Genomic DNA, 19,910 nt, shown 5'->3' on the forward strand with positions numbered 1-19,910 from the left:
TTCAATCCCCAGCACCCCATATGGTCCTCTGAGCCACACCAGGAGTGATCCCTGAGTACAATCTGGCAGAAGCCCTGAGCACCACTGGGAGTGACCACACACACACGCACACATGCTAGTCTTTTCTTTTTTAAAAAAAAAAAAAACAGCGGGCCGTGCCCTTGCTTTGCATGTGGCCAACCTGAGTGCAATTTCCAGCACCCATCCATGAGCTTGCCAGAGGTGATTCCCGAGTGCAGAGAGCAGGTAGGGCTCTTTCCGGAGGAGGGTAGACACTGTCTTTATTCCAGCCCAACCTGAGAATGGCTCAGAATCCCGAGGCTAAATAATCATAGCGGGGGCAACTGAACCCCAAGACTGGTCACACAGCTGGAGAGGGCTGCAGCGGGGATTCCCATTCGATCCGCCCCTAAATCCTGAGGCCCTGCTGGTCCCTCCACTCTGCAGAACCCCACATCCTTTTGCTCTTCATTTTTACCATTTTGTCAATAAAGACCTCTTTGCTGTCCACTGTATAACAAGGTACAAGGTTTTATTACTGTGTCAATGCTGCTTAGTACAAGCTTCAGCGGGAGAAGAGATAGCCTGACTTTAATAATACAAATATGAGCAACCATGCTTCGGAGTCACAAAGCTGATAAACAGGCATCATGGCATTGTATCCACTGGGACTATCAATATTGCAAACCACGATGGCCAAAAGACGGAGGGGGGTGTGGGGCAGAGAAAAAGAAAGAAAGGAGAGAGAGAGAGATGGATCCTCACAGAGGTGGGGGGCTGGAGGGGAGGTGATGGGAGGGAACCTGGGGACACTGGTGCTGGGACATGTGCACTGGTGGAGGGATGGGTGTTGGAATACTGTATGCCTGAAACCTAATCACGAACAGCTTTCCAAGGCTCTATCTGTCAGGGATTCAATTAAAAAATTAACTTAGTCTTTAACAGGTAAGGACACTGCTTTCATACAAACGCATCCTACGGGGCAGAGCAGCGGGACAGCAGGGTGTGCTGCCAGGGCGTTGGCCTTGCACGCAGCCGAGCGGGTTCAGTCCCCAGAACCAGTAAGGTTCCCCGAGCGCTGCCAGGAGTAATTCCTGAGTGCAGAGCCAAGGGTGACCCTGAGCATCGCCGGGTGTGACCCATAAAACCAAAACAAACAAGAAGGAAACATCGCCCGATACCATTCTTGTCGTGTCCAGTTGTCCACTTTCCCCAGCGGTCTCGAAACTCTCGAAAACTCTTGCTTTGTGTGGGTCGGGGAGGCCGAGGTGTCTTGAGTGGGCAGCACTGGGTTCGTCGCATTAACGCTGTGGTGTTCCTCGCCAGCAACTTCTGCGAGAGATGCAGCAGATGGCCAGCCGTCCCTTTGCCTCGGTGAATGTGGCCTTGGAGACAGACGAAGAGCCTCCCGATCTGATTGGGGGGAGCATCAAGGTGAGCTGAGAGTTTCTGTGACTGACATTTCAGAATTCTTGCTTGTGTGTGGGAAGGCAGAGAGAGCCAGAGCCTTACTCTGTTAGCTCGTGCGCTGCCCCTGCTTGCTTCTTCACAGTGAGCCAGCACTGTTTCACTTTCCTGTCCCGGATATGTGCCACGAAGCAGCTTTATGTTTAAAGGTGTGAGGGCAGGGGGGTGTTTGTGTTGTTTTGTTGCAGTGCCAGAGATCAAACTCTAGGCCCTTTTCCAGGCAAGACAGGTTCTCACCACTAGGGGCCGGAGCGATAGCACAGCGGGCCACGCCCTTGCTTTGCATGCAGCCACCACGAGTGCAGTTTCCAGCATCTGTCCCTGACTGAGCTTGCCAGGGGTGATTCCCGAGTGCAGAGCCACGAGTAAGCCCAAACACCACTGGGTGTGGCCACCAAAAAAAAACCAACAAAACAGTAATATGGTGTGCATTTATTTATACACACACACACACACAAACATACATAGACACACACACTGTAAAGGCCCCCCCACCACCACCAGTGCCAGGAACAACCTTTGGGCACCAAGGGGAGCCCAAGCCAGAAGGAACCTGAACACTATTAATTATGACCCCTCAAAAATAAAAAAGTAGGGGCTGGAGCGGTAGCACAGCGGGTAGGGCATTTGCCTTGCACTCGGCCAACCCGGGTTCGATTCCCAGCATCCCATATGGTCCCCTGAGCACCGCCAGGAGTAATTCCTGAGTGCAAAGCCAGGAGTAACCCCTGTACATCGCCGGGTGTGACTGCAAAAGCAAAAAAAATATAAAAATAAAAACAAATTAAAAAGTATTCTCTGGTATAATTATTTTACAACATGTGTTTGAATATAGATAGATAAAACCACTGTTCTTTTTAAGTATTCAGAGGTACTTTTTTAAAGGGCAAAATAAAAATTCACTATGGATTCTGTGGAAAATAGATATTTGTGATACTACTAAAAATTATGACAAGACTTTATCTTTTGGCAAAACAGTGAAATGTTTTAGACAGTCTGGGGAAACAGCTGGGGTCTTGAATAAACACACTTACTGAAGCATTCCTGGGCTCATAGAAGCCATGAGAATTCCACAGGCCGCTCTCCTTTTCCCGCCCTCGAGGAGAATGAGCTTGTGTCCAGAACCAAGGGGTAGTTTGAAATGGTTCCACAGGGTATGACTGAAACCCAATCATGAACAACTTTGTAACTGTGTGTCTTACAGTGGTTCAATAAAAAAAAAAGAATCAAATTTTTAAATAAATAAAATGATTCCAGACTTGGTGATGTGCCCCAGTCCTGCCAAAAGTAGGTCCGAGGGGCCGGAGAGATAGCACAGCAGGTAGGGCGTTTGCCTTGCACGCGGCCGACCCGGGTTCAATCCCTGGCATCCCATATGGTCCCCCAGGCACTGCCAGGAGTAATTCCTGAGTGTAGAGCCAGGAGTAACCCCTGAGCGTCGCTGTGTGTGACCCAAAAAGCAAAACAAGACAAAAAAAAGTAGGTCCGGACCCTCTTTGTAGAGGACTATCCGCCCCGGATTGGCTGCTGGGTAAGGCCCAGCAAACAGCGGACAGCAGAGGCAGGGCCTGGAGTATGGCACAGTGTAGGGCTTTGCATGTGGCCAACCTGGGTTCCATCCCTGACACCCCTTTGGGTGTCCCAGCTCCACCAGAGGTGATCCCTGACCCCTGAGCGCCACCAGCTGTGACCCAAGCAAAACCAAACCAAATAACAAAGAAATGCTTTTTTTTTTTTCTTTCCCTCCCCCTTGAGCCACACCCGGGTGCCCAGGCCTTCTTTCTGGCTCTGCCCTTAGAAATCACTGCAGGCAGACGCGGGGGACCCTGTGGGGATGCCAAGGATTGGACCCCAGGTTGCCCCTGTGCAAGGCAGGCGCCCTACCCACAGTGCTATTGCTTTGAGCCACTACCTCTGGTGAGTCGCTCCGTGGCGGTGGGACTCAGCTGGACGGCAGCGTCACTAACCGGGTCGAGGCCAGAGCGGCAGTGCAGGGGTTAAGGCCGACCCCACAATGAGACGGTGAAACCGAAAGGTGGCCACATCAGAGGCTGTGTGAAGTCACTCTTGTTTCCCCCCACCCCAGACTGTCCCCAAGCCCATCGCCCTGGAGCCCTGTTTCGGCAACAAAGCTGCTGTCCTGTCTGTGTTCGTGAGGCTCCCCAGAGGCCTGGGAGGGATCCCGCCCCCCGGCCAGTCAGGTGAGTCCTCCCCGCTGGTCCCAGGCACGAGGCAGGACGGGCTGCAGTGGCTGGGGCTTGCCTGCGGTCACTCGCTCCTGGGTGTTAGGGGGGAGGGGCAGACCTGTTCTCCACAGCAGCACCCCACCACACGCACACACCCCCGGCTCCCTGCAGCCCTGGCGCTTCCTTCCCCGTCACTCCCCGTCACCATACACAGTCTCTGTCTCGTCCCTTCTCCGGCTTCCGTCAGCTCCTCCACTCTGAGGGTTCTCCTGGTGGCATTGCTAGTTTGCTTGCAATTCCTGTGCGCTGTCACTCTTTGGGGGAGGTGTGGGAGGCAGTCAGGCTCACTCCTGGCTCTGTGCTCAAGGCTCACTCCAGGTGGGGCTTAAAAGACCACGTGGGACACCGGGGATCGAATGCGGGTCAGCCGCACACAAGGCAAGCGCCCTACCCACTGTACTGTCTTTCCGGCCCCATTTGTCACTCTGTTTTAAATATAAGACACCATGAAGCAGTTGTAACCACCTCCAGGAGTTTCTGAACTTTCACTCACCGTCCCACCATCTAGAACCCACCTAAGTTTTCCTGTTTGCTCTCTGACCCGTGTTGAGAATCAAGGTGATGTGTTTCCGTGCCCCTGGTTTCCTCTCTTGTCACATGTGTCACAGAATCTCACAGAGCTTAGTCATCCTTACCACTGTTGCCCCGTCCCGTGCAATATGCAAGCGGCACCCCGGGTCCGCCGTCTGGGGGCTCGGGCGGAAGCGGTGGTTTAGGAGAGGAGAACCTTTCTTGCTCGTGGAATGCTTCCTAGGGATGCCTCGTCCGCTCCAGCACAGAAACAGCTTTCAGTCCAGGTGATTCTCGGGGTCGGGGTTGCCTGGCTGGAGCAAACCCCGTGCCCGCCGACGCCGAGCTCCAGGCTGCACTGCCTCCGACCCCCACAGGCCGCCCGGCCGCCCGGGGAGCGGTCACGCCTGTGCTTCTGGCACAGGAGGCTCGGCGGAGCCAGGACCTGGCTTCTTTCTTCACCGGATTCTCCCTCACCTCAGGGGTCCTGGGAGCTCAGCCCCTGACCGGCCAGTCCCGCAGTGGCCGCCACGCAGCACAGCCCGTGTGGCAGCAGTCACGGATAAGGGCTGGAGTGATAGTGCAGTGGGGGGGGCGTTTGCCTTGCACAAGGCTGACCCGGTTTGATCCCCAGCACCTCATATGGTGCCCCGAGCACCCCCAGGAGCGGTTCCTGAGTGCAGAGCCAGGAGTAAGCCCTGAGCACTGCTGGTGTGGTCTAAAAAACCAAAAAGGAAAAAACAAACACCGAAAAACCTGTGCACCAGATACTGGTTCATGTTTCTGTGGCCTTTTCTACTCCAGACTTGGCCTGATAGGGCCCAGCTCCTGAGTTCCTAGTACTGTGCTCACCCTGGCCCAGTCACGGAGCCAGAGTTGCCCACAGCTGGCCTGGGCTCAATCCCCTCACCCCCCAGGCCCCCAGGCCCCGCCAGGATTAATCCCTGGACAGAGCCGGGAGTCAGCCTGCGCACAGCGGGTGGGCCATGCCTCTCCACCCCCACCCCTAAAGAGAAGAGTGGGCCGATCTTGCCAGTCCTTGCAGAGGCGTGTTTATGGCCTGCTGGGGCTGTTGTGTTGGGGGGGTTGGGAACTCCCCCAGCACCACTTGGGTGACCATGCAGTGCCCGGAATTAAACTTGGGCCCATGGTCTTGCCCCGTGTCCAGTTGCACCTTCCCTGAGGGCCCACAGGAACATCTGTTGACACTCAGAAGAGAGTAGGAGTCCCTGCTCAACCCAGCCCCCCGAGCAGAGTTGGCAGGGACTGGGGGCAGGGGGTGGTCCCTGGGAGCCAGTTCTCAGAGACGGGACTCCACAGTCCTGTGCTGTTGTCAGCCCCATGGCACAGGGGAGGAAACTGAGGCTCCGGGGGAAGGGTTAAAGCACCTTTTCTTCTAAAGCCTGATCCCAGCGTCCACCCGGCCCTTGTCCTGGTGCCAGATGGAAATGGCACGTCATCTTGGGGGTGACGTGACCCCTCCAGGGCCAGGCAGGAGAGGCTGAGTGCCAGGACATGCCTGCAGGGACCCACCGTCGGGCCGGGCCGCCGCTTGCCTTGTGTAAGAAGTGGAAGAGAGCACCAGGGAGACAGGACAGCAGGGTGGGCGTCTTCCTCACGTGTGGCCGACCATGTGGCTGACACCACGGAGAGTCCCTCCAGGCCCCCTCAGCACAAGTGGTGCCTGAGCACAGAGCTGGGAGTAGCCCCTGAGCACCTGTGGGTGCTGCCCGAAACCCAGACCAGCAGTGGGAAGGAGAGGAGAGCCTGTGTATGTATTTGCACAGGAGAGGAAAAAAAAGGGCAGAGCTAAGGCTTTTTCTGTGTCCTTTTCTAGCGATTCCTGGAAGTATAAAAAGAAAATTCATAAGTGATTTTTTTTTTTAACATGCCTGTGGCTCTCCCAAGGTCTCGCGGTGGCCAGCGCCCTCGTGGACATTTCTCAGCAGATGCCCATCGTGTACAAAGAGAAGTCTGGGGCCGTGCGCAACCGGAAGCAGCAGCCGCCCGCACAGCCCGGGACCTGCATCTGAGGCCGGGACCCGGGGCCGTCTGTGAGCGTGTGTGCCGAGCCGCTGTGGCAGGAAGACCTGGAGGTGCGGGGCAGTGAAGACTGGAGACCCCCCCACACACAACCATCCGTCCGTGCGTCCGTCCGCCTGCCCGCCTGCCCGCCTGCCCCATCTGCATGCTCACGAGCTCTCTCTAGTGACCGTCTCTTCCATCCGTGCTCCAGCGTCGAACCTTTTCACTTTTGCATAGGAAACCGTCGTTTTTGTTCTAGGCCCAGGGCTGATCCAGTTGTGGCTGGCAGAGGCTGGTGTGGAGCCAGGGAGAGAGCTGGGAACATGCCACTCAGCGTCCCGGGGCTGCTCTTGGGCGGGCTCCACTGTGCAAAAAAACAAAAACAAAAACACACAAGCTGTTGCGTTTACAAGCAGACTTTCGTCCTCAGCTGTTCTTCAACATGGTCTCTTTTACCAACTCGTCAGGTGAATCACCGGTTTTCATCCGAAGCCTGCTCTCTTTTTAAAAGATGTGCTATTTATTCTTGCACGGTTAGGCAGATCCCTCTCTTCCAGGGAGTCGCTTTTTTTCTAGTTGAAAATTAATAATGGTCCATCTCTTTTGAATCATACCAAATTAAGATAGGCGTGGGCTATTTTAAATGTCAAGGCCGGCAGTGTTACTTAGAATGTAAACTGATGTCCTAGGTAGTTTTTCTATAGTGACTTGATTTAGTGTGGGACCGACCCATTTGAAATTTTCTCTCTCTCACTCTCTCTCTATTTCACATACATACACACACACACACACACAAACACACACGTGCGCGCGCGCACACACACACACACACACTTAAGTGCCTAGACTTTAACTAGATCTAGCGATTGAAAAGTTAGTAAGCCTAAGTTTTTACATAATTGCATTCCTACATTCTTTAAAAAAAAAAAACTAAATAGCTATCATTGGCAGCCTGCTCTTTTTCTAAAACCCAAGGGAAAGACTAGAAAGCATTTCCTCACCCCCAGGCATGTCTCACCTGGCAGCAGGGACGAGAGGGAGCAGAAAGGACCCACTGAAAGCTGCTGTACTTAGGGTTGAAAAGGACACCCCGTCACATGCCCGCCCCAGGCCTGAGCTCTTCCGTCCTGGTGCAGGACTCCCCCAAACAGCTCCCCCCAGTGGCGTCTCCCCGCCCCTTCCCAGGCCACTGAGGGGCAGGCCGTGACCCGCTCTCCCTGGGAGGGGCTGTGCCCTCCGTCCTTCTCCCAGGCCCGGTTGGTGGCTATCAGAGGGCCGGCCTCGAGCACAGGCGAGAAGGAAAAGCACATGGATGGGGGGGAGGGGGGGGCGAGGCTAGACTCTGGCCAGGAAGAGGGACCACTCGGCCCAGACAGGGTAGATCCGGGCTTCCCCGGGCACTGCCCAGCACTGGCGAGGCCCGGCCACGGTGCTCGACTTCCCACATGACGCAGCCAGCGGCTGCCCGAGCGGGCTCTTCCTCGCCTCAGCCTGAGCTCCCCAGCATCCCTCCTCTTGGGGTGGGTCCCCAGGAAACAACGCTCAAGTTTGTGCGTTTGGAAAAAGCGTCTTCAGACACGCAAAAACTGCGACCTTTGGCCTGCCACCGGAGTGCCTAGAGAGAGAGACAGAGCACCTCCCCCCGACGCCGACCCCGCGCCCGCGAGAATCAGAAGCAAACTAGAGAACTGATGCACAGAGACTCCTCCGCTGGAGACTCACCTCTCCACATGCTGCTTTTTCATTGCTTTGTTCAAGAGCAAACGGTTCTAGAAAAGAGAAGATGGTTCTAGAAAAGACCGCCTCCTTCTAGGAGTTCCCCACGTCCCCGTGCCAGATCCCAGCACACCCACAGTGGACTGACCTTCCGCTTCTGCGACCTCCGGGCAGCTTTTTGGCAGAGAATGACGGCGGCCCTTGGCAAGGGTCTCCAGGAGGGAAAGGACCAGGTTTCCTTGCCAAAGAAGCGTTTTTCCCAGTGGCAGGCCCATGCCTTGAAATAGTAACGCACCACATCCCGTCCCCGCCTGATTGTCTCTTACGTTTGCTGTTGTTGTTGTTTTCCTAAGAGATAATGTTTATTTTTGAAAGGGAAAGAACGAGTGATGACGTTTCGTTCTGCTCCCGTCACGGAGGAACAGCTGAATCCATCTGCTGCTCCTTTGCAGCTAGGAGCGAGTGCTCCCTCCCGGCCCTCGCCAGGAGACACTCAGCTTTGGGCCAGTTACCACCCGGGAGTCATCTGGGCCCTCGGAGCAATGCCTGTGAGTCACAGGAGAGCCTGTACATAGACGAACTCATCATGGTAACATCGGTATTGCACTTGTATATAGCTCTCCAGTCGTGTCTGGGATGCCCAGGCCTTCAGAGTGTACATAGGACAGAAGAATAGCTTCATGTATTTTTATTAAATGTGACCATGTCTGAGTTTCACCAAATAGGGTGTGTGTGTGTGTGTGTGTGTGTGTGTGTGTGTGTGTGTGTGTGTGTGTGTGTGTGTGTGTGTGTGTGTGTTTGTGTCATAGACCAGGTCCCCTGATGTGGAGAAGTCCTCTCATCAGACGCTGCCCTGGTCAGGATTGCTCCTCCGTATTCCCCAGTATGCCGGTGTGTTCGGGTGTCGCTGCCTCCATTGGTGACGCTTCCTTCAGGAGTCCCAGCGCCGTGGCAGCTGGAGAAAGGGCCCGTGAGCCCCTGTGAGCACAGAGGAGACTGTGAGGAGACTCAGAGGCAGCTTTGCTGGCCCTGCACGGCTGCTTCTCTGGCTTCTGGGTTATGGGACGGCCTGAGCAACATTTCTCTTAGTCTGTCAGTTCACAGACTGCCCCTGTAGAAATCAGGGTGAGGTTGTTTTTCTTTCCTAGGTGTTTTGGTTGTTTTTTTGTTTTTCAAAAAGAGTTTTTCCACGATGCATTTTGTGGTAGCTTTGTCTGAATTTCTGATGAGCATTTCCTGGAACCATGGTCGATTGTTGAAACGCGGTGTGGGTGTAGGGTGACTGGGCGACTGGTTGGCTGGTGGATAAGCTCCTGTTTCCCGTGGAAAGCCTGGCCACCTGCCCTCACCTCCCCGTGCGGGGCTTGTGGAGAAGTCTGTCCCTCTGAGGAATGCATCAAGAAGGCTGGCAGGGCTGGAGAGGAGGCAGCCCATTCTGTTCTCAAAGCTGCCAGGACAGAAACTGTCAGGTAAAGGAAGCTCCCGGGATACCCGTGGGTCCGGCCTGCAGTGCGGGATGAGAGACCACTGCAAACTCCGGAGCAAACGAAAAGACCAGAGCACTGTCCGTGGGATGGGGGCAGGGTGGGGTTCGTAGCAGAGCAAAGCTTGCTCCTTCACTCCGTAGAGCATGTCTGGGGGAAGGGGGGGAGAGATCCACGTCCTTGGCTGGTGGTGTTGGCTTCGTGAGCACCATCTGTCCTTCATTTCATTCATTCAACAACTAGTGCAGAGCACTTACTAACCTCCGCTAATGTAAGGGCGGCAAGCAAGATGCAAACGCCACTCTTTCTAGTTCTCAACAGCCCGGCGCTGGAAGCCAGCCACCCCGCTCCTTACCGCCCGCCGGGCGGCACGGTCCAGAGGGACTGTACCAGCGCTCTGTCCGGGACGGTTGGCCACTTTACCAAACTGCTCTAACCATAGGAATCACTGCGGTAACTCGTCGCTCGCCGGGCCCACCAAGAGTCGTGTCTGCTGAGTCTTCCAGGGTAGGCAACACCCTGGCGTGCCAGAGACAGCCTGGAGAGGAGGACTGGCGCCTTCTCTAGGGGCAATCAGGAGCCGTCTTGTGCACAAAACATTCTAAACACTAGTGAAGCCTGTTTCGTTGGACTAATTCTGACTCTGGAACATGTTTTTGTTTTTTAGTTACGGTTTTGTTTGGATTCGAGCTTAGTTTGTTAATATGTATAATTTAGCATCTCTTGCACTCATGTAAATATGGAGTAAGTATTGTAAACTATTTCATTGCTGGGGATTGTGGGGTGTTATACATACATTTAGGACTGCAATTTTTTTGGTATTTTTTGTATTGTAAAATAACAGCTAATTTAAGCAGGAACAAGAGAATTGAGAGAGGACTGTGCATTTTAAACACAAATGTGAAGAACTTGTACATAAACAAAAGTAAATACTATAATACAAACTTCCTTCTGAAATAAAAGTAGATCTGGTAAAAATGGGGGTTTTGTTCCAAGGTTTTTTAGTTTCTTTTTTCTTCTTCTTTTTAATTGTGTTCTGTGGCAATTGTTTTTACACGTTAGCCCTTAGAACTTTAAGGAAAGAACAAAACCATTGAAATACTGGCCAGTGTCCAGGCGGCCCAGCCTGGAGCTGACTGCACACATGCCTGTTGGAGTCAATGCCGCCTGGGGGGAGGACAAATTGCGGTGTAGGGAGGGCCAGGTGGACAGCGTGGCACTGCCCGGCCTGGCCCCACCCCCACCCCCACCCCCTTCAGCCCTGGGCCTTGCAGCTTCCATCGGTTTCCAAACTGGAGTTTCCGAGCTGGAAGCACGTAGGCCTGCTAACAGCACTAATGTCCTCACTGCGGCAGTGTGTCCCGGGTCTGATATGCCGGGGGACATGATGTCTGTGGCAAAGCCAGGCCCGCGGCCTGTGCCCCTGCACCTGGCACTACCGCACGGGGCCTTTCAGATCCTGGGTACAGCGTGCGGAAGGCTTCGAAGGACCCAGAATAGAGGAAGCACTGAAATCTGGGGTCTCGTGAGGTTAGAAAAGCCGACCAGTTGTGCTTCTAGAGTCCAGTGAGTTCGGGGTGTTTGTGAGCCACAAGGCTCACGCTTGGCAAACGTGGACCTCTGGGAACTTGAACTTGTGAACTCGTGAGGCGGGTGCTAGGGACCCCTGCCCTGCTAGGAACACAAGAGTACTTGTGAGTTCAGCATAGTCAGTTCTTTGGTTTGGGGCCACACCCAGCAGTCCTCAGAGCTTCCTCCTGGCTCTGCGCTCAGGAATCACTCCTGGAGGGCTTGGGGGACCATCAGGGACGCCGGGGACTGAGCCCAGGTCAGCCATGTGTGCAAGGCAAGCGCCATCCCGCCATACTATTGCTCCAGCCAGTCGGGATAGGCAGTTTTCCTGAGCTGCAACTACCATACAAATCAAGGGGAGAGTGAACTCGAGTTTTGCTCATGCCTTTGCCCAGAGCTAGTCATTTCGGACGATTTTGCCCCCAGTGGCAGTGCCGTTCCTGGTGGGTGCATCTCCAGCGCCCCGCATCTGAAGAGGCTGCATCTGAGCAGACGCAGCCTTGCAGCTCCGAGACAGCCAGGCAGGAATCCCCTCCCCTGTGTGCCTACCCCAAGCACAGGAGCAAAAGCTCCCGTGGCTGCATGAAGGCCGCGGGGAGCTGAGGTGTCAGCTGCCCCTGCCCGCCGCACACTGGACCGACTCTGGGCTCCCGGAACGTTCATGCATGGCCTCGTCTCAGTTCTGTCTTGGCTAGACTTCTGGTTGCATCTCCCAGACGGAACCATTTCTTTCCCCAGGCATCCTTCAGCCCAGGTCAGCCCCATAGCCTGGCCTGGCAGGGTCCTGTGGCCACCTGCTTTCTACACATGCAAGGCTCACTGGCTGTGCTAGGGGGATCTGTCAGAGTTCTACCCAGCCTCTGTCTCGGCTTCTCACCCACCAATATCTACACTTGATTAAAAAGAAAAACGAGCTAAGTTGGTTGGGGTTGAGGGAGAGGGAAGAGGGATCAGGGGAGACCATTGTGAGTTGATTTTTGTTGGGCCTGGGTGATGGGCATCAAGAGCCCTTATATTCCATTTCAGGGATTAAAAGTCATCTGGGGCCCCAAACGAGCCACCACCCATTTGTGCACTGTTTGGCAGCAACGAATAACCTTTACATATTTAAATTTTTTTTTTTAATTTTTGGGTCACACCCAGCAATGCTCAGGGGTTACTCCTGGCTCATGCACTCAGGAATTACTCCTGGCGGTGCTCAGGGGACCATATGGGATGCCGGGGATCGAACCCGGGTCGGCCGCGTGCAAGGCAAACGCCCTACCCGCTGTCCAGCCCCCCTACATATTTAAATTTTAAAAAAAGTTTTCACAATGTGAAAATTAAGAAGAGACAAGTAGGGCCAGAGAGAGGGCCCAGCGGACAGGGTACAGGCTCTGCATGCAGGAGGCCCACTTTAATCCCCAGTGCTGCTAGTGCATGGCCCGCTGAGCACTGGGCATATCCCTGGGCACTGAGCTTGGAACATCACTGAGCACTGAGCTAGGCGTGACCTTGCATACCACAAAGTGTAGCACCTCCCCCAAAATGAATCAAATGAAGAGGAAGTCCAGGGATGCATGTTGTGCTGCACAGGACCCGGGTTCAATCCCTGGTACCATACAGGTATTGTCTGGTACCCTGGCGGCCCCTGAGCACCTCAGGGCCAGAGCAGCGCCGCATCCTCAGTCCGGGGCATCAAGCGAATGGCCAGGAAGCACCGGGAGCAGCCTCCGGGGCTCCTAAACACCACTTGGGGGCCCTTCCCCACCCCTAAATAGACGAGCCAGGTCTGGGTTGTCCTTTTCAGGACTCTGATGGGGTGGGGTGGGGGGCAAAGGGAGCAGGGAGGCTGGGCGCAGTTTCCACATCAGCCTGGCACCGAGCACGGGCTCCGGGCCAGAACGGGCCTTCATGAGCCGTGAAGTTTCCAGTCGTCGACCCAGGGACGCACCCACACCTGCTTTCCACTCAGCCGCCGGCCCGGACACCTGCTGTGGGGAGGCACAGTGTTGACTGAGCTAACAGTCTGCCCTGGGGCCAAGGCCTGCATGCCGCGTTGGGGGTTACTCTCAGCAGTATCTGGGGGACCATGCGGAGCCAGGGAGCAAAGCCAGGGCTCCCACAAAGCCTGCACCCCCAAACATTCAACCTATCTCCTGGCCCTGCTAGGAGTGTTTCTAGGGAAAGGGAACAAACAAAACCAGCCACAACTCTGCTGTTTTCTTGGGGCAGCTGTAAACAAACAAACATGCAAACAAAACTCTGCTTCCATGCTTGGAAATAACAAGAATTTATTCTGACAGATCTGGAGGACGAAAGTCAGATTGTGTGTCAGCGGGGCTGCCCTCCTTCCAGAGGCTCAGGGAGAGTCCAAGCCTCGTCTGGCCCCTGGGCGCTGCCCACATCTGTGTTGATGCTCGCTCGAGTCCTCTTAGCCAGGATGCTCCGGCTCATCATCCTGGTGGTGCTTGGGGACCTCCAGGGCTGCAGTCTTGCAGCCTGGGGCGGAGAGGCCCAGGAGGGCTGCCGTGTGGCTCTGTCTGCTCTGAGCAGAGATGTGGCATGCAAAGGACACCATCTTGCCACTGGGCTGAATGGTGGCCCCATCACTCCCTGCCTGCAGCCTGTAAAATGTGACTTCGTAGGTAAGCAGACAAAGAATGTGACTTCATAGGGCAAGACATTTGACTTATGTTATCTTGAAAGAAGGCACCTGTCTTGCTTGACCCAGGTGGGGCCTGAAATGCAGTCATGTGCATCTTTCCAGGAAAGAGGCCGGGGACTGAACAGGTGGACAGAGGGGAGGGCTGTGTGAAGATGGAGGCTGGAGAGATGTGACCACAGAGTTCGACACATTCTTGCATAAGGCCAGTCATTCAGAAGACATTTAATTCTGCATTCGGGTCACTGCCTAATCACATAAACAGGCAAGCAGGATAAGCTTTTGTTTTTCTACCATCCGTCGCATGTAAACTCCCGTACATGTCCGCCTGTAGGTGCCAACTCCCACAGAGGTGTAAGTGGCTGAGTACACTCTTAGTCATGTGGGAGCAGGTCGGCACCGGAGCTTCACTCTGAGCAGTGCTCCTTACCTCTGCGGAAACCTGGCCTTCCCCTTTCCTGTGAACCTGGCGGATTGTCCTTCCTCAGGACACTGGGAGGGGCTTTTGATCCTGCTGCACCCACCAGAGGCCCTGCATCCACATCAGGGCCACTCCAGGGATGCTTGCACAAGTCATGCTATTCTCTGATGAGACAGGGTGGGTCCAGGGCTGACAGGGGTGTACTTCCCCACCCACCGTGTGGACCAGCTGGCTGCAGAGGGAAACCACTACAGAGCCATGGAGGAAATAGCATTTGAACACCTGGAGACAGCTATGCCTGAAACCCAGCCTGCTCAGTTATATGCTCAAGGTAGTTTGAGGCGTGTACAGCGTCCAGCAGGTGAGTCCTGGCTGGTACTGGGAGACAGGTTGACAGCTGCCACCTGTAGTGTATGTGAAGGGGGGGCTGAAGGATGAATGAGGGGGAGCATGAGCTGCCAAGCACCTAGGCTCAGAGTCACTGGTGTTTTTGGATCAGCTTCTCTAAGAAGCGGAGACCCTGACATGGAGTCTCAGACTATGATTTATTGGAGGAAGGACCTTTAGGGGAACCTCTAAGTGAGGGTGTCAGGAGGGAGCAGAAAAAATACTCAACAAGGACGTGGTATCTGCTGGGATTGAGCATTAGCCTGTGCCCCAGGGAGCTCTGGAGCATGATGACACAGAATTGCTCCATGGAGGCCAGCAGGCCAGGCTCCTACCCCTGCTTGGCTGGTCACTTTTCATTGACCACAGTCAGTGTCTGGGAACAGGGTATGATCGTACAGGCATCACTTCTAAGGATGGGGGCCACCAGGGAACTATTACCAGCCACGTGCACTTGGGGAAGTCTGGGGAAGGTAGTTTTCTTTATTTTTATTTATTTTGCTTTTTGTATTTCGGATTTGGGATTTGCTTTTTGGAACCCCGGCGATGCACAGGGGTTTCTCCTGGCTCTGCACTCAGGAATTACTCCTGGTGGTGCTTGGGGGACCATACGGGATGCTGGGAATCAAACCCGGGTTGGCGGCATGCAAGGCAAATGCCCTACCTGCTGTGCTATCACTCCAGCCCCCCAAGGAAGGTAGTTTTCTTCTGAGTATACAGAGAAGAAAGTTAAAGCATGCACAGTTCTCATCCAGAGAGCCTAGTTGATGCTTCGACTCAGCACCAAAGGCAGGACGCCCCCACAAGTCACAGAGGTCAGTGAAGGCACCTCCTGAAGATGACTCAGTTCTCCCTGCTACCAGGAGACACAGTCAGGCTCACCAGTCTCCGGGCGCATGGGTTTATTGGTTCGTGCTGGGTTAGATGGTGCAGAAGGTCACTACAGGGTCAGCCCAGTGCAGGGGTCTGGATTCCGATTTAAGGGGTGCCCACCTAGCAGCACATCCTGGACAGGAAGTACTCTGCCCAGCTCAGCTGGGGGGCACAAGGGGGAGGGTGCTGGGGGCAGCACTGCAATGTTAGAAGGAGTTTTGCCTTCATGTCAGTTCAGACGCACTCAGGGGGCTGATAACGCTTCCTGGCATTCTGGAAATCAGATGGTCTCTGACCTCCAGATGATCTGGGGCGCTTCGGTCCTCAGCCACTCAGGTGACCCTGTCCTGTCCCTACCCTAAGGGTGACCCCCAACTACCCCAAGGTGGGGGTAGAGGGAGGAGCAAGGGACCCACCACCAAGAAAGGGAAGTTTTACCATCTACTAGAAGGGAGCCAGGGGATGTGGCAGTCAGGTCCTAGTGGACATCAGCCTGGGGACATGGGAGGGGGGCAGTGTCCAGGCAGTGTCCAGTCAGCCCTGTACCCTAGCAGGGTGGAACCGGTGCAGTCTGAGATCCACTGTCCTAGTCAGAGCAGGGGCTGGAGGGTCAAGACAGGGAGCAAGGAGAGCAGGCAGCCCCCCTCCAGCGCCCCACCAGGGGCAGAGGACACCTGGGGTAGAAGCAGAGTGTGAATTCAGACCAGAACTGCCCTCTCTACTCTATCCTACCTCCACCCAGGAGCCCCGGGCGACCAGAATGTGGCAGGAGGGGAGGGGAGCTGTCCCTCCTCCACCCCCTGCCACCCCCTCTTACCTGCAGGAGGCTGTGCTCAGGGTCCCAGCCTGCCTCCTGCCGGGGCCTCCCGCTGTCAAAGGCCTGTATGGCTCCATCTGTGGTGGGCGGGATCCAGGCTGAGCTTGGGTGGGAAATTCTGGCCCAGGGCCCAGAACTTCCAGGCCTGAGAGGCTCCCGCAGCCTGGTGGACCCTCCCCATGCAGAACCCGGAGTCATCTGCAGGGTCGGGCTTGGAATGGGCCCAGACTAACGGTGAGGAGCAAGATCCTACAAACTGCCCACTCCTCCATCCTCGGTGGATTCTCCCCTCTGCCCAGCAGATGGGCACAGACAAGGCGCTGACTCCCAACTTGTGGGAGTCACCTTTTAAAGTGAGCACTCCCAAACTCCCAGGACCCTGGGCACTGGGGTGTCAACCCCCCTGTGCAAGGGAGTCTGAAGTGTGGGGGTCTTGTTTCAGCTCCCACCCCACGCACTCCTGCCTGCTCAAACTGGCTGGGATTCTTTGGTCTGTAACCAGGTGTCGTGGGCGCAGAGGGAAAGGTGGGCCTCAGTGGCTGGGTGTCCTCGCTTCTAAAACAGGTTCACGCAGCCCGACGGCTTGGAAGGGGACAGTGAGGGCCCACCGCACCCTCACCCAAGCAGGGGTTGCTTGTAAAGAGCCTCCGGAAGGCTTCGCACTCCTCGCGCCGGTTGCCGGTGGCTCCGCAGTCGCACCAGGGCGCCACGCGCGCGCTAGCGTTGTCCACGTAGTTGGGGGTGAGGGCGGTGCCTGCGGGGTACCCCCAGGTCGGGTAACCGGTCCACCCAAGCGGAGGTCTTACCAGGAGAGCCCCGTCCGCTCCGGGAGCCCGGCAGAGTACCTACGAGGCCTGCGAAGGCAAGCCGGCAGCTGGGGGCCTGGTCCTGCATGCAGCCGTCGGGGGCTCCAGAAACCGGTGCGCACGAGGCCTGGAAGGCCAAAAGGCGGGGCCTAGAGGCCGGAGAGCGGTACGTCGGCGGGAGGCCCCGCCCACTGCGCGTCAGGCCCCGCCCCCAGTTGTCAATCCCTCCCTACTGTCAAGGTTCTGCCCTTGTAATCCCTGCCCAACTGTCAGGCCCAGGCCCTGTCAACCCCGTCCCCGACCGTCAAGTCCCGCCCCTGCATGCTAGCCCCCGCCCCTTATTGTCAGGCCCCGCCCCTAATGTCAAACCCCGCCTCTGACTACCAGGCCCCGCCCCCGACTGTTAGGCCCCGCCTCTAGCAGGCCCATCCACGACCTTCAAGTCCCGCCCCTGCCTGCTAGACCCCGCCCCTGATTGTCAGGCCCTGATCTTGGTTGTCAATCCCCGCCAGACTGTCAGACCCCGTCCCTGACTTTCAAACCCCACCCCTGACTACCATGCCCCGCCCCAGATGTCAAGCCCCGCCCACGACTACCAGGCCCCGCCTCTAACAGCCCCGTCCGCGACCGTCAAGTCCCGCCCCTAACTGCTAGGCCCCGCCCCTGGACGTGAGGCCCCGCCCAAGGCTGCACCTGCAGACCCGGCTGTGCTCGCAAGCGTACAGCGGCTGCAGGCAGGAGGGCGGCGCGCGGCCGGGTCCCGAGAAGGCGCAGGCGGGGACGAAGGTCTGGCGCCGGCGCTCGGCGCACGCGGGGCTGGTGCACGCGCAGAAGAGCAGCGCGTGGGTGAGCGCGGGCGGCCCGCGGGCGAAGAAGCGGCGCAGGGCGCGGCGGCAGCGGGCTCGAGCGCAGGCTCCCGGGGCGGCGCGGCCCAGGCACTGCGCCACGTACTCGGTGCGCAGTCGCTGGCAGCGCGCGTCCGCCGTGCACGCCTCGGCCGCGTCCACGCATCGGTTCGGTCCCGCCGAGCTCGGCCACCCTGGAGGAGGGCCGGGAAGGCTGCAGGTCTCGGTGCGCCGGGCCTGCGCCGTTCTCCCCTGCCACTTTTCACTGCAGAGGCTCAAACCCAAGGCATCGACCCGCCTGCCCATGAGACCGTGGGAGAAGGCGGACTCCAGAGAGTCCTTGGCCACACGTCCAGGTTGGATGGAGCGCACAAAACCTGGACCTGGTCTCACCCCAAAACGAAGGCCCCGGGGCCCGAGCGATAGAACAGCCTGTAGGCGTTTGCCTTGTACGCGGCCGACCCGGGTGCGTTCGCTGGCATCCCGTATGATCCAGGACTCTGCCGGCTGCACGGTGTGCTCAGGCCTGAGAGTGGGTGTGGGTTCAAGAGAAGCCGGATAGCGACAGCGGCCACAGGGCAGAGAGCGGGCCTGGCACACATCAGACACCAGGGAACAATTGGCAGAGCAGGGTCTGTCCGGTCGGGCCACATCCATGTCCAGCTAAATCAGGGACTCCAGAGGTCTGGACTTGGCGGTCCTTTCTACCACTTCTGTCGCACAAACCAAGTGACCCTCCCCGCAGAGCTCAGCGCCAGGAGCACTTACCTACCCAAGGGACAGGCTTTCTGACACCTAGTTTAAAGGAAGGCTCCCAGCCTCTCATGGAAAGGGCATGATGGAGGGGGGGTGTCTCAGTGCTGGGGGCAAGGACCCTCTCTGGCACTGGCCACCTCTTTCAGGGACATAGTCAGGGGGAGGGGGGAAGTGGAGGTGCTTCAAGTGCCCAGGGGCTGCGCTAAGCTTGGACTAGGTGCATGGAGCAGACAGGTGAGAGAAAGCTGCCGCCTCCCCTCCACTCCCCCGCTCCCCACCAGCACACCCAGCCCGGCTGCAGCAGCTTCCAGCTTCTTCACTCCCAACAAAGGCCGCCACCCCTGGCCTCAGCCCAGTAAGTCCTGGCATAGCCTACTGTGCTGGTCCCAGCCCCGCGGGCTCCTTACCTGTCTCCCCCCATTCCCAGAGCAGGGTCTACCTGTCTCCCCATCCTCAGAGAGGTCCTCTCCTCTTGCCTTAAACCTTTGTCAGTTCCACACCCCCCCCAAAGATGGGGTTTCACCCTCCGGGACATGAGGCAAGGGTCTCGGCAGGTGGAACAGCAGGTGTGTGCTCCCTGAGGCACTGCAGGTAGCCAGTGAGGAATCAGAGAGGGCTCCAGACTGATGGTGGAGGGTGTGGGCCGAAGGCAGGGAAGGAAGGAGAGCCAGGCAGGATGGTGGGTGTAGGACAAACAGAACCTGGGCCCAGGGGGCCAAGGCAGGACTTGGGCGGGGAGAGACTTGCTGAGGACGAGGAAGGCACATGCATGACACAGCAGATATGCACCTCTTACCGGTGCCTCTCTCTGAGTTCCGGCACTCCTGGAATCACCTTCTCGTCCCCCATCCCCCCGCAAAGTTGTCCATCCAAAATAGGGGACAGAGAAGCAGGTTGCAAGGGTGAGGGAGGAGAGGACACTCACCCAGCAGCAGCAGCAGCGCAGACACCAAGCAGAGGGCCATGGCAGGTGAGGGGACCCCGCAGAGGACTCTGCGGGCAGGAGCAGACCCAGTTTGCCGGGCACGACCCGGGTGCTCCAGCTGGGAGGGGCCTGGGCGGCTCCCCGCCCCCATGGAGGCCCTACTCCAGGCCGCGCCTTTGGCACAGATCCAGAGCCACGGAACCCAGTGCCTGAATGTGCCCAGGTGTGCCTCATGGACCCAGAAGCCCACTCATTAGGAGCAAACCTGTCTCTTCTGTCTCTCCTATGCAAAATTATTCATGTTAGCAAACATTTTTCTTTCTATCGCAATTTATTTTCTTTTGCTCTGTTTTGGGGTCACACCCAACAGTGCTCAGGGGTTACGCCTGGATTAGCACTCAGAAATTACTCCTGGG

The 19,910-nt window shown here is 56.7% G+C and overlaps 2 protein-coding genes across 4 annotated transcripts in view; one reads left to right on the forward strand and one right to left on the reverse strand.

The window, feature by feature from the left end:
• ATRN (attractin) overlaps nucleotides 1–10,430 on the forward strand; it is a 156,063-nt gene extending 145,633 nt beyond the window's left edge. For 2 of the 3 annotated variants that reach the window (XM_055133653.1, XM_004610993.3), the window contains 3 exons: nucleotides 1,327–1,434; nucleotides 3,554–3,668; nucleotides 6,132–10,430. In XM_055133653.1, the coding sequence (XP_054989628.1) occupies nucleotides 1,327–1,434; nucleotides 3,554–3,668; nucleotides 6,132–6,256 (348 nt within the window). In that variant the 3' untranslated portion in view covers nucleotides 6,257–10,430. Of the gene's footprint in view, nucleotides 1–1,326; nucleotides 1,435–3,553; nucleotides 3,673–6,131 lie in introns of all 3 variants that reach the window. The other variant, XM_055133655.1, reaches the window with a different exon arrangement.
• A 2,957-nt stretch (nucleotides 10,431–13,387) lies between these two features.
• GFRA4 (GDNF family receptor alpha 4) lies at nucleotides 13,388–19,534 on the reverse strand. Its single transcript, XM_055132139.1, has 6 exons — nucleotides 19,495–19,534; nucleotides 17,662–18,007; nucleotides 17,008–17,117; nucleotides 16,782–16,916; nucleotides 16,163–16,239; nucleotides 13,388–16,019 (listed from the first exon to the last, which is right to left on the reverse strand). Exons 1-6 carry the CDS (start codon nucleotides 19,532–19,534, stop codon nucleotides 15,936–15,938), a joined length of 792 nt encoding a protein of 263 aa, XP_054988114.1. The 3' UTR covers nucleotides 13,388–15,935.
• Nucleotides 19,535–19,910: the final 376 nt, after the last annotated feature.

This window comes from Sorex araneus, chromosome 3 (assembly GCF_027595985.1).
Source record: "Sorex araneus isolate mSorAra2 chromosome 3, mSorAra2.pri, whole genome shotgun sequence".
In the NCBI taxonomy this organism is placed as follows: Eukaryota; Metazoa; Chordata; class Mammalia; order Eulipotyphla; family Soricidae; genus Sorex; species Sorex araneus.